Source organism: Xenopus tropicalis, chromosome 6 (genome assembly GCF_000004195.4).
Source record: "Xenopus tropicalis strain Nigerian chromosome 6, UCB_Xtro_10.0, whole genome shotgun sequence".
In the NCBI taxonomy this organism is placed as follows: Eukaryota; Metazoa; Chordata; class Amphibia; order Anura; family Pipidae; genus Xenopus; species Xenopus tropicalis.
This window is the reverse complement of record NC_030682.2, coordinates 22,805,827-22,820,429: the sequence shown is the minus strand read 5'-3', so window position 1 is coordinate 22,820,429 and position 14,603 is coordinate 22,805,827. Positions and strand designations below refer to the sequence as shown.

At 40.8% G+C, this 14,603-nt stretch overlaps 1 protein-coding gene across 1 annotated transcript in view; it reads right to left on the bottom strand.

Annotated features, from left to right (window-relative positions):
• Nucleotides 1-393: 393 nt before the first annotated feature.
• Nucleotides 394-14,603, bottom strand: part of nrp1 (neuropilin 1) — a 100,396-nt gene continuing 86,186 nt past the window's right edge. Inside the window, exons 12-17 of the mRNA NM_001100222.1 lie at nucleotides 12,682-12,741; nucleotides 7,201-7,338; nucleotides 5,286-5,557; nucleotides 4,841-4,937; nucleotides 3,581-3,643; nucleotides 394-2,889 (exon numbers count right to left, since the gene is read on the bottom strand). Coding sequence (NP_001093692.1) covers nucleotides 2,603-2,889; nucleotides 3,581-3,643; nucleotides 4,841-4,937; nucleotides 5,286-5,557; nucleotides 7,201-7,338; nucleotides 12,682-12,741 — 917 coding nt within the window. The 3' untranslated portion in view covers nucleotides 394-2,602. The remainder of the gene's footprint in view (nucleotides 2,890-3,580; nucleotides 3,644-4,840; nucleotides 4,938-5,285; nucleotides 5,558-7,200; nucleotides 7,339-12,681; nucleotides 12,742-14,603) is intronic.

The following is a 14,603-nucleotide window of genomic DNA, read 5'->3' as shown; positions in this document are numbered from 1 at the left end:
AGTGTTTCAGTACAATGTGCTAAGGAGCGTTACCAGTATCTTAACCTCTTATGAGCCAATTTTGATTTAACCCCCCAAAAAAAAGTAGATATTAGGCCACACCTCCAGTCCACCCTGTTCACCCCAACTTTTTTGTCTGTGATTCAGCACTGCCCTAAAACCGCCTTTTCCCCCACTGACTGCATCTTGTTAACATTTTATTGACGGAGAATAGAAGAAAATATTCTATCCAGCAAAATGGCGGTGACCATTTTGGACAGAATGTACAGTATGAGCTATGCCCTTATGTTTATGTGCATTTAAGGAAATATCAGTATAAAATAGTGTAGTTTTATTCAAGGGGTAGACTTACCCCAACTAAAAAAGAGGCAGATGCCTGCTCACAGTATTGTATTTTTTTTGCACCTTTGTAATATTTGCGTACAAGCGATCATATCAAATTGATCAGAAAATAGCACCATTTCTTCTCTGTCCCTTTTTTCATTCGTGCTTCCCGCCCGCTAAACATCTCTAATTCATTATCCCTTTAATAGACATCAAAGTATAAAGGCATAGCAAGGTTTCCAAAGTATATTCCTTATCTGCACATACAGTTGTAGAAGCAGCCATATTGCTTAATATGGTCAAGGAAAACTTGCTTATTCTCCAGACGACAACCACCATGGCACCTACTAGTCAGCTAGTTGCAAGTTCTGGACATGGAGAATCTTTCTATTTGCCTACGGGCCACATATATTCCCTACTTCCCAAACTAGACAGGTGATTGGAGGAAATCCTGATACAACCAATAAACTCCTGTTGGGTTAAGCATCACGTGTTCCTACCATCTACTGACACCTACTCCAGAGACAGCGATAGAATAAGGCGACCAGATGACCAGCAGAATCAGTGCCATTTCTATAAAATGCAGTTTGCTTTGCTGCACTGATTGGAAATTGATTGCATTTAAATTAAATTAAATCAGTTCAGTCTTGCTAAGTGAATTTTATAGAATTGTCCAATGACCTGGTCATGCTAAACTGCTGGGCATATACTATGGTATCCTGGTCTACTGCAAACCTGGGCAGCCTGTAGCCATCCCAGCATCCCACATAATGTTCAAATTGAAGCAATTTAAATGAAATAAGTATGCTTTATAAGCATAATATTTTGCAGGCTGTGATGAAATTCCCGCAGCCCAATTTACAGGGGAATGTTGGAAGGAATTGTTCCTGTGTTCTATGCACATCTTGGTTGTATAAGATCTCCCAGACTGAGCATAATAAATGAAACTAAATTGCAGATGTGGTTGGCAAAACCCAACATCAAAGGTTCAAGTGACTTACTAAGGGGACAGTCGTTGCAAGGCAGCATGGTATTTCAGGCCTACGGCCATTTTATTTCGTTGTTTAAACACTTGAATGTGTTCCAAGCCCCAGTATTTTTTTTTTTAATGCATTTTAGGTAATAGAAAAAAATGATACTGCGTCTTCCAACATCCTAATAGAAACCAAAGTTAGACTTTGTAGGGAAAGTGCTAGATTTTTCCCTTCTTCAGGCCTTTTCCTTTCTATGTCTTTCCCAGCAAGATGCGGCATTCGGCCTGTTTCACTATGGCAAATGCTTTTACTCAGTCTACTCTGAGCGAGTATCGATTGTTAAATACATTCTAAAAAGAACAAAAAACAACAAAAAATAGGATATTGCAGCTTTTTACAATAAAACTCACCAACAGACAAAAAATATGCTCAGAATTAAACTCATCAGCCACATTGACAGAACTCGTTTAGACCTTGTCTTCTAAGAGGCCAAACTCCCCCCCCCACCCAAAAAAAGTACATTTTCCTTTCTAGCCACTCTAATGCAGTTCCAGAATTGGGCTTTGTAAGAAAAAACATTGTTGGAATCTGTGAAAAACACAGTCAAAACCCAATACAAACAGAAAAAAGGCACTTGAGAGGACATCCACTAACCAGTGCCAGTAACATTTCCGTAAGGGCAGCCAGGGCCCTTCTATTGCCACTTGTATGGGATGGTGGTGCATGTGTCGTATAGACGGCTTAAGCAACTCGCTTGCGGAACAACACCCAAAGCAACGGTACAGTAGAGCTTTGCTTGAAAATTCAAATCAGGAAAAATAAAGTCTGAGATATTATAGTGGTAGTTCTGGGTTTCCCTGACCCATAGTTGCTTTACACAGCACAAACAGATATGCACGAGACATGGAGAAACCTCCGTGCTGCATGTCCAATGGTATTGTGGGTACAGACATACAAGACCGTACATCCGTCCGAAGAACCCCACCCAAGGTATTCTGTGATCCATAGCAGGGGAACAGAACGCAACATAGATCACAAACCATAAAATCGATCGTAATTGGTCTCAACACCAGCATTGGATTATTCAGAACAAAACGAAAACAGAAATGCCATCTGTACAATGATTCAGATTGTATATACGTCCATAGTTAGCAGGTATATTCACTGAAGCTCCTGAGAAAAGCTTGGCTTCACGTTCCTCCAACGCACATTATAGCCTGAACAGTAAGAGATCACTGGCCCTCGATGCCAATGGACTGAAGTCTTTTTAATGTGTCGGCAAAAACCTTTCTCCTTCCGTAGCTTCATGCTTCTGAATATGAGTTCTGTGTGTTTAATTTGTCCTTTTTTAACTTGACGCCATCCACAAGTTCAAAATTGTAATTTTCTAACGCTGATAAGTTTCTTTCCGACATCCCGTTGTGCCAACAGGCACAATAAAGGACTACGCCGCAGATTGCTCCTAAAAGTACTCCCAAAGCGCTCATTGCTATTATGGTGATGAGAATTGGGTCTAATGTCTTCAGCACATTTCCTGGCTTCTTGGAGATGCTCTCATTGAACTCATTTAAAGCGTAATTGGGTGTGGATCCTGGAAACAGACACAAAAGTTAAGTTTTTAAGTTGATGTGAGTGTAGGAAATAGCTAACCATTCAGCATTTAGCTTTTATTGGTTTAGTGCAGTATGAACAATATGTGATTGGTTATTATTCATTATTAGAGAAAGATGCAGACATACTGGAGATGCTATGATACTTACCCATTCTAATACAGTTTAAGATATATATATATGTATGTATTTAGGTCTTTTCTTACATTTACCCCTTCTAATACAGTTTAAGAAGCATTAAACCAGCCACAGGGGTCACTTTAGATTTTATAAATGCTATGAATTGGATAGTTATATGGACTTTTTTTTTAGTAGATTTTTGCACAGAATATTGGTAAATGCTTTAATATACTCATATGGAAGAAAGCAGAGGATTTATTTTTATGGCTGTTTGGATACACATAGCTACAAAATGCAGCCCAACCTTATAAGCAGCCCTGCTGCTAGAAACAGGGTAGTAGGAATAATATTGTTCAGTTAAAGCAATTAAGATGATTAGATCATTCCTGCACACTGTCCGGTATATATTTTTTTACACTTTTCACTTCCACCCCCCCCAATTTCTCACAGAATAAAAGATAACCACACGGTAGAGCTTTACTATAAACAAACACTACCTAATGCACATCAATAGATCATAGAGTGAATGAAATCTCAGGGATAGAAGGTTACCTGTTTTATCGATTTCAGAATTCTCTTCGATAATTTTATTGCTAGAATCATCTATTTCTGGAGCTAAAAAAAAAAAACCACGATTTAATGTGAGAAACAATAGTCAACCAAATCAAGATACAAAATATTCTGTAGCCTTTTATTTGTTGTTGAACTGTCATTCAAACATGGTTTGGTGCCCAATGGTTACCCTTCCCCACATCCGGTCTATAGGCATATCTGGTGCACCCAGGGATAGATATTTTTTTTTTTAAAATAAACAGAGAACCTTATTGTTGTATAATCTGTGATGCTTGAACATCATGAGAAATGTTTTGGCCTTGGTACACATTATAAGAAATGTGAGTGTCTTTGTGCACAGTATAAGAAGTGAATTGGGTGCACATTAGGGAAAATCCATAAATTCTGGGTGCACTTTGAGAAATGAGTGAGGCCTTAGTGCACATAAGGGAAAAGCACAAGGACTTGTTGCACATTATGAGAAATGCATGGGGCCTTGGTGCACATCATTAGAAGGTTGTGAGGCCTTGGTGCACATTATGAGAAATGCGTCAGGCCTTTGTAAAACAAGTAAGAGAAACGCTGTGAACCGGGGCTAAAAGTGTAGCAATGTTCCTTCACACCATGGTTGTTGATTCAAGTGAGCCAGTGTGTACAGAGCAAATATTCCTCAGCCCTTTCTGACAGATATAGGAAAGCACTGTGACAATGTAGTGCTTTCAGCACAATGTTGACAAGACAACACCATCTGCTCTAATGCAAAATGTCCTTTTAGAACCCTGCCTTTTTGAACTTTGCTGTTCATTCCATGATTGCCCAGACACTGCCAGCCTTTGCCATGAACTGTATTTGTAATAAACATCTCACTTTGCATGAACTTTATATTATTTAGCTGCCTAATATTACTATTAAGGATAATTAAGCTGGCTTTTGTTACAGCATTCATCTTGCTAAAGCATTCGCATTACAGGCAAACACTTAAAAAAGTACTTTGAATAGTAAAAAAAACATTTGGAATTCCATTTGATATCCGTTAATGTTAAACAGACGCTAGAGGGCACCCTTGCTTGCAATATTATATCTATCCTTATATATTTCTGGCTTTTCTGAATGAGAACCCAGATCAATAAATATGTTTTTTTTTTTTTTTTAATTATAATGGTTCGTCGTGTGAATTAACAAGCATATCAATGAGTTTCCCAGCACAGAGACCCTATATCAGGAGAAACACTAAGTGACTGGCCATTACCGATCACTTACTTCTGCAGTGTGAAGTTGAAATGTGGTTTGCAATAATGATATCATCCACTGCAATGCCACCAGTGCTGCCTTTGCCAACAGTTCCCTCCACAATAACCTATACAAAAGAGGCAAAAAAAGAAATAATTAAAAAGTGTCCGTAAAATTTCCAAACAGTTTAGAGTGATATAATGAGATTTATGTAATCAGAGCTGGGAATGTTTAGGCTATAGCACAGAAGGAATGGTAAGTTGGTTAGAGTCAAGGGATCGGTTAATAATGAAGGCAAAGGAACTGATTATTATCATCACCATCATTTATGTATAGGATCCTTATTATAACCACAATACAGTTTGTTTCTATGCCTTTTCCCAGCCAGTTGTCTGGCTTGTACTGGTTAATACTGAATGAAGCTGAGTTGTTCTGCCCGACCTAGTAAGTTGGTCCCCACTGAGCTCACACTCACCCGGTACTGTTTCATGGTTTTATGTAAAAGAACACGGGCTTCTTTCCACTGATCCCCCTGATTGCCGCTGAGTGTCCATAATGTCTGGTCAAAGCCTTCTTCCATCTCGTACTTGAGCTTTATACTCAAGGTGCCAACATGGGATCCGTCCATGTGGTACCAGAAGGTCATGCAATGAGCAGATCGAGCCGAGGAGACCACTGGACTCATCAGTCGGGCAGTTCTGCCTTCGTGTCTTTCATCCACTTCGGAATAGATGAAATTGCCATCTCCTGATACACCGAAAAAAAGTTGGAGAGTTAGGAGATTAAATTGATTTTTCTACAAACCATTAAAGGGGTTGTTAGATGAACCTTAAGCAAGTGGTTGCAATTGGTTTTCATTTTTACTGTGGTTTTTCAGTTATTTAAGTAATAAATAAGTAAAAATAATAAAATTGTAAGCTCACAAAGCAATAGTTTTTGCCTGCTGGGGTCAGCGACCCCCGTTTGAAAGAGAGAGCTAGTTTCTCCAGTGTTAAACCCCTCTGTATGCCATAGGCCTTAAGGTCTAAATCCAACCCAAAGGAGTCTGTGACCTAAGTATAGAGATCACCATGCAGCAACTGCATACAGGGTCAGACTGGGCCGGCAGGACACCGGGAAAAATCCCGGTGGGCCCTGGCAGCCCAAACCCGACCCTTGCCGGTGCTCCCCCTGCCTGACCGCTCCTCCCCTGAGTCGTTAAATGTACGTGCTCAGGGGAGGACGTCAGGTGGGGGGCCCTGCGAGGGGGGTTAGCGGGGCCTCTGCGTGGGGGAGGAGGTACCTGTAGGGCCCCTGGGGCAGGAGCCCCGGTGGGCCCTTTACCCCCCAGTCCGACCCTGGGTCTATGGGCAAAGACACACAGAGCTACTTATTAGCAGCTACTACAAGGCTACTACACTCCTGCCATAGACAATTTATGCGCTCAGGGGAGGACGTTGGGTGGGGGCCCTGCGAGGGGGGTTAGGGGGGCCCCCTACGGGGGGGGGGTGATTAGAGGACGCGCCCGGCTGAGTGCACCTGCAGGGCCCCTGGGACGGGAGCCCCGATGGGCCCTTCACACCCCAGTCCAACCCTGACTGCATACAAGAAGGAAACAGTTAAGGATGAGAAGCCATTGTTGCTGCGACTTAGTAATCACCAGACCAAACACCGACTACTGCAGCAAATATCTGAGAATGTTGCCTTTCCCAGCAGATTAAAGGCACCTTAGAAGCTGTTCCCAGAACATAAGCGCTGGCAGATGTGTGAGCCCGGCCATGCCATACATGCAGATAAGCTGCAGTTTGTATCTATATGCTCTGAGTGATGGTATGTACAGGCGATGGTGGGCTTGCTCTGGTATTTGTTAATGAGTCTCTCAGGCTTACTACATATGGTCGGGCCCTGCTCCTGAGGTGCTGTGCTAACAGATGAACTGCATTTGCTTGGCCTGCCGCTAACCAGCTGAGCTGGAGATCTGTCAGCTGTTCCAGTACATTCATTCTGAAATAAACGCTCACAGGAAGCAAGCTGCCCACTGTACAGTCTCCATTGAATGGGGTACCGAGTGTTAATGTGATAATACATCTGTAGCAGGTGTTGTTACCCAGAGCAACCGCTCAGCACTTACTGGTAATCTGTTAGACGGTTACTAGACCAGGTGCAAACTTTTATTACATTTACACCTTAATGGGTGTTCACCTTAACATATAAATTGATATTGTTTGCAATTGGTCTTCATGTTTTGTCATTGGTGATGTGTGAGATATTTAGCCTTTTGCAACAATAGGAGTTGTCGTTGGAAAGCCCTGGGAAACTTTGTGCGGTTTCGGAATACCAAAGCAATGCAATGGCCTTTCCACCAAATATTTTATGCCATTTTATGCCAAATATTTTCTGATGCCATTTACCTGTATGATCCTGCACTGGTCCTGTTTTGCTGTTGAGCACTGCCCACTTTAGGTCTGAGCCGATGTCGTGTTCCCAGTTACAGAGGGTCTTGTGGGATCCCCAGCCAAACTTGCAGTCTAGGTCAGTGTGTGTCATGTCTGTAAATACAAACAGCAAAGAAATCATATCATCTCATCCATTATATCAGGGTTCATTTTTAAATACATATATCCTGCCTGGGAAGCTGCACCCCAACAATTGTTGAATTGCAGCTTCAAAGAGCAATATAATAATGATATTTTATAATGCATTTTCACATTTGGCACCACTAATGAACATGAGCACAATGTAATGAAACTAATATCACTAAGAAGATTCGCTATGGCCCCCGCTAGAGCCTCAGAATGTTATATGGAAAGGCCCACAAGGTGGCACTGTAAGCAAAGTCTCTGAACTCACAAGGGCACCGGGCCAGTTCTGGGCTCTAACGCCAGTATTGTATATGGCAATGGAACTGGCATTAGATGACATTATGAGATTGTATAAAACATTTGGGCTTTTTATTCCGTAGCTTTATCGAATGTAATTGCATTTATTATTTCTAAAGCCATAGGAAGATGAATAGAAGGATGTGTGGGCTAGATAAAGCTAATCTTGTTTATGCTATTGATGCCCGCACTCCAATTGCATTCTGCTTGCGTCCCCAGCATCCTCTCCGCTCCCGGCTTGCTTGTATTTTACTGGAGGAAGGAAGTATCCGCCTAGCGCAGAAAAACAATTCCTTTTAAGAATACAGACATATAAGGACTTAGAAAGCAGACTTCCTTCCTCCACTCCGCGTACTTTGTACTTCATGTATTCTTAGATTTTCCTTTGACAGAAAAGGAATTCTTTAAAAAAAAAAAATAATAATAAGAATGTTTCCTTCTGGCCATTGCCAATTTCTCTATAGTCTGAACTGCGTCAGGCAGGAAATCCTTTCCCAATGTAAGTGCTTTACTTCCCGTCAAACACGCAAGGAAGGACATTCAGGCCCATAGGGATTTCTGCGTTCCTTGAAGAGCCGCTTACAATGCAGCTGCTACAGACTGTATGCTGGGAATGCACAGGTCATTTAGAGCGGAAATCGCTGCCTCTTTGGGACCCCCAGAGAACCCGACATCTAGGGCCCCCTCCGTGAGAACAAGGCCATACATCCCTATGGTTTCTTTTTCCATGGGATAGTCCAGAATCATGTAACCTACATGATAGTGCTACATGATATATCTGTTATATAGTCTTGTAGATTGTAAGCTCTTTTGGGCAGGGCCCTCTTCACCTCTTGTATCGGTTATTGATTGCTTTATATGATACTCTGTATGTCCAATGTATGAAACCCACTTATTGTACAGCGCTGCGGGATATGTTGGCGCTTTATAAATAAATGTTAATAACAATAATAGTCCTATGCTGGTAAAAAGAAAGGGCTGCTGATTCTTTAATACTCTGACAGTCCAGTCGGTACCAAGGCCTTCTCCGCTGAATACTATAGAACCTACAGTGATCACTGTAGGTTCTATAGCATTCAGCGGAGAAGGCCTTGGTACTAACTGGTTATGAATACAATAAGCAATATGGCAGCCCCCACTCATATTTTTTACAGTTAATAGCTAAGAATGGGACTGGTATTAGACAAACAAAGGATGATTATAAATACAGGTATGGGACCTGTTATCCAGAATGCTCGGGACCTCGAGAAAAGGGAATCATTTAACCATTAAATAAACCCAATAGGGCTGTTCTGCCCCCAATAAGGGGTAATTATATCTTAGTTGGGATCAAGTACAGGTACTGTTTTATTATTACAGAGAAAAGGGAATCATTTAACCATGAAATAAACCCAATAGGGCTGTTCTGCCCCCAATAAGGGGTAATTATATCTTAGTTGGGATCAAGTAGAGGTACTGTTTTATTATAACAGAAAAAAAAGAAATTGTAATTCAAAATTGTAATTCAAAATTGTAATTCAAAATTGTAATTAATAATAATGTCTATGGAAAATGGCCGTCCTGTAATTTGGAGCTTTCTGGATAATGGATGATATACCTGTAATAATAATCTCACAAAAGCAAATCTATTGTAATAGAAGCCTAGTGGTCATTATAAAGAATAAGACCATTAATCACTGATGGATACATAGCATTAATCCAAACCCAGACAGCACTTAATAACTATATAAACCAAGGAGGCTTCACAGGAAGCCCACAGTTATTAAGCTATATCCCCCTCACTTTGATCACTTTATTTGTTATTTTTATTATTCATTCATCAGGTACAAAGGGCACGATGAGAGATATTAATTCATTACATACGGTTCCTAATGACCTCCCACAGACTTGCACTTTTAACCCTGCGGGGATCAGTTTGTGCCCAGCTACTGCCCGGGGCAATGGAACTGACCACCGTGTTGGGTAAATATTGACACATCCCCTGTTAATATAGAACTTTGAAAAGTGAGATAATGAGCCCATGGGAATGGCCAAATGTCCCTGCTTCTGCTTTAAAATGCCAAATTCTCTGCTTTTACTTGAAGGGACGGCCAGCCAGAAAGCATATAAGAAATGCACGGGGACAGGGCGTCTGGCCATTGGGTCGCCTATGTTTCTGCTTGATACACTGTTTGTTTAAATGTCTCTTTGGCCTCATTCACACAAGTCCCCCTGTAGCTTTTAGTAGGCACCCTGGTGATACAAAGGAAGGTGTCACTGACATCCCAGCTTTAATGTGTTTTTGCTGCTCGATATTTCAGTAACTACATTTTTTTGAAGGAATTTATGGGAGGAAAAGAATATCAGTCCATGGAGACCAATCAAATTTGGAATAACAATTGTTTTTTCAGTGTGCATGATGTAGACAGTGGTGTTACATTTTACTTTGCTCTGCATTTTTTTGGTTTGATATTGTCCTTTTTTCTTTTGAAGTTTCCCAGTTTAATACAATGGGTTCCAGACGTTTCTTCATTTGGTCAGTGGCCACCCTTGGCTCGCAGCAGAGCTATAGATCTGTCACCCTGCTATAGATTCATGACTATCTAGGGAAGCCAGTTGTTTTCTACAAATCATATCCTTACTGACCTGTAGGCTAGGTTTAGGTTGTCAGACCTTTTCATCAAAGAAGTCCTGCCTTTGGTTAGCCCTCCCTTAGCCCATAACAAGGTGTATAAAAGAGGCGTTCACACCAAATCTCACTCTAACTAACCTTCAGCCTGAAGCCCCCCCACTGCTCCAACCTTCGTATGGGGGAGCTAGCCTTACCATTTGGGAAGCACTGGTTTAGAGGAATATCTAGGACAACAAAGGGACATTCACTCCCAATCTCATCCTACTTCTTTATACAGGCTTATTCACTGCTGCCAGTGTCTCCATTTGGAGCTACCTACACAGCTTGGAATGGATTTGCTATTTGATTGCTATTTGGTTGCTATGAACCCTGTCCATAGCATCAAGAAGGTGGTTTAAATGTCTTACTGGAAAATACATATTGCAAGGCCGTCCAATAGAAAATGTTTAGTGTTAATAACTTATCATAACAATCATTCTGAATTCTGACCATTACAACCAGATGGAATTTGAAATGGCAAGTTTAATTGACAGAGGATTGATTTCAGCGCAATTAGTGGGGGGATAATAGCTGGCGAGAATTCCCAGTAAGTGGTTTAGTTGAAATCATTAATAGGAACTGTGTCATACTGAATATATAGATTGTAGTTCCATGGACAAGGTTTGACCCATTCCAGCAACCAATTAAATGTCAGCATCCATTATTCTATTCCCGAGCTGACTAATCAAAGCTGATTGGTTGATATGAGTTACTGAAACCAAGCAAAGCTCCCCCATGCGACTAAACAACCCCCCCAAGGAATAGTATCTTCCCCTAAGTGTTGTCAAGTCTTGTTCCCAGGCTCATTATGAAAACATTATGGAAACAGTTGCATTTGACGACATGTTTCCCTAACCGTAACGCTGCCGCCCACATCACTCATGACACTGGTTTATTTAAAAACACAAGGCAAATCCATGTCTTAATCCTGCTGCTGTTTACTGAACGGATTCTGCTGGTTACAGGAAAGGTCCGATACGCAGGGCTGAAGTCAGAAAAATAGGGGTTCTGGTCATGAAGTAAGATTTGGGCCCCCGTTGGGTTGAGGAGGGGGGGGACTAGGTGGGATGCTGGGAGCTACACCATGTGAAGCGAGTGAAGGGGCCCAGGAAAACACCCTTTCAACACAATCATTTTATAATGGTCTTCAGCAGTTTGTGGCCCGCTAGGACATCCTCTAGTCTGCCCAACCTGATCTTCAGCACTGTTTGATTCCAAACTATTGGCTGGGAATGCTATGGGATAAAAGGCGATTGTGACCTAAGCTAAATTCCAATGCCCGTTTAACTAGCTCTAATGCCACTTCTATAATTGCCTTATGGGCCTTGAAAAGTCCCCATTCTGTTTAAAGTGGAGAAAATACTCCCCAGTAATAAAACTGTAATTGAGAAATCCAGGTGGAGCAAACACCAGTGCTTTAGCATGTGAATGGAGGCCGTTACCTTAAGAAAGAACCCTTTTATTTTTCCACCAGAACAAACTATTGATCTTCGCGCCCATCTGAGCGATGCTGTTTAATTAAGTTTGCAAATAGGAAAGCTATAGCCTCTAATGTGCCCGTCTGAATGGGGGCTTTCTGAGCCAGGCTCATAGTAAATTGTGTTCTGTTTGGTATTCACACAAACAAGGCACATTCCTCCCCTCACCATGGAGAATTTACATGCGGATAAAGGGACAAAAAATATTTATGCAGCTAACAAGAACAGATGCCTTAGGAAAGAAAGGGAGAGAGGAGGAAAGTGCCATGGAGCTTCAATTTAGGGTTGGATCTTTGCCTCTTAACTATTTGAGTCAAGACCAGCCCTAGGCAACAGAAAAGCTAATTAGCACCGCTCTCTGATTATATTGCATACAGGTATAATCCTCAAAAGCCAATTTATATATATTTATATGTTCATAAACAATTCTTAGTGAAATCATCAGTTATGATTATTAACGCCATCTGTGTCACGTGACTTTCATGACTCACATGAAAATATAAGAACTCATTTTCTGATCATCTCATATATTGTTGGACTGGTTCTTCTAGGAACCACCTGAAAACCTGATATTGTTACAACAATTAGATGTAGAGAGTGCCATATGTTAGAGGTGTCATATAGAGCTATAGATGAAATAATAAAGGTTTGATAGGAATTGTCTATGGATGTGGTCCCACTGGGAGAATGTCTGCTACTCTGTCAGGCCAAGCCAACCCCGATCTCATTGATGACAGTGGATCTACTTTAGATCAATGCATGAAGAACAAGGCCAATTCTTATTTAGTCACACAATGGGTGTGCTACACACATTATCAATAAATCCATTCAAGGAGCATCCTGTTTGGTTCAAACCGCCATTTAAAGAATATATTGATTATTTACCTGGTTCCTCAGGGCTGGCTTCCACTGTTGGTGTCTCTGTACTCTGTGCAGTGGTGCCAACTATATAAGACAAAAAGAAGAGGAAACAATTACCCCCAAGAACACAACTTGATGACTGAAAAAACTAAAAGGGCAATCTGAGTCGTTCATTGACAGGTTTGAAATTCAGCTGGTTCAGCCCCTTCTCCCTAGGTTCTGAGTTCCACCTTCTGCCTTATACAGCAATAGCCTTGTACACGGGACCTTGGCTAATATCAAGGCAAAGGCTATAGAATGTCTTTAATATATGCTCTATTTCAATTAGTGACTTGCTTCTCCTGAATTCCATTGCAAGTCTATTGTGTGATTGAGGCTTTATAGCAACACGTTGTTATGGGGCACAAATACAAACTTTAATTATTATGACCTTAACTAAAAAGGGTTCACCCATGTAATATACCTGGAGCTGTAAAGAATTACAAGGGCTTAAGCCAGCCATATGGTGTTTTCTTATTGAATTTATTATCTAAATAGAGCAAAGGATCTTAAATATGTTGATTGTGAATATATCAGGTTACAAATAAACCACATTTTAGTTTCGGCTGTCGGGAGCAATAAAAGGTGCGCAGGGCTGTCCTTAGCGTTAGTATAGAGTTCCAGAGGAAATAGACTTTTATATGGACCTTCAACTACAAATCCCAGCACCCCCAGACAAATGCTAAAAGGCTGCTGATTGGCTGTCGCTGCTATTAGCGTTCCGCTTGCCTTCTTGCCCCTACCATAAGATTTTATGGCGGGTACGAGACGGCATTCTAATGAAGTTGCTATCACCGTAGTAGAAACAGCTTAAGAAAATCCATTCTCGTACTTAGAAAAGTTAATGCAGAACAGGGAACATATGGTTTAAGTTAACACTATTACATGTTTCCTATTAAATGGTACTAAATTGTGTATATTTTGAGACAGGGTTTGTTTGCGCATTTAAAGCCACAGAGTGCTCAATTACGAGGAATGAAATTCCGAAAAACCTGGTTCCAATAAACAATACGTTCTAAATAAAAGGTAGCTAAACAAACATTCGTACTTGTATGTCCCTGATTTCTCATTACACACAGACGCACAATAACAATATTTATACCTCTCCACCGGTGTGGCGCTCATGTAGGAGGAGTCGGCTACCTTGGCATGGTTTCATTGCATGCCCTTTGCTATATGGCGGAAAGGCAGAAGAAACAAACCTTTGCACCAATAGATCCGACATTAAAGGGAAAGTTCCCCCAACTTTAAAGGGGTGGTTCACCTGTTATGTTAACCTTTAGTTTGTTATAGAATTCCCAATTCCTAGAAACTTGCAGTTGGTTTCCATTATTTTTTTTTTATAGTTTTTGAATTACAGGTATGGGACCCATTATCTAGAATGCTCGGGACTAAGGGTTTTCCGGATAAGGGGTCTTTTCGTAATTTGGATCTCCATACCTTAAGTCTACTAAAGAATCTAAATAATTAATTAAACCAAATAGGCTTGTTTTACATCCAATAAGGATTAATTATATCTTAGTTGGGATCAAGTACAGGTACTGTTTTATTATTACAGAGAAAAGGGAATCATTTAACCATTAAATAAACCCAATAGGGCTGTTCTGCCCCCAATAAGGGGTAATTATATCTTAGTTGGGATCAAGTACAGGTACTGTTTTATTATTACAGAGAAAAGGGAATCATTTAACCATTAAATAAACCCAATAGGGCTGTTCTGCATCCAATAAGGGGTAATTATATCTTAGTTGGGATCAAGTACAGGTACTGTTTTATTATTACAGAGAAAAGGGAATCATTTAACCATTAAATAAACCCAATAGGGCTGTTCTGCCCCCAATAAGGGGTAATTATATCTTAGTTGGGATCAAGTACAGGTACTGTTTTATTATTACAGAGAAAAGGGA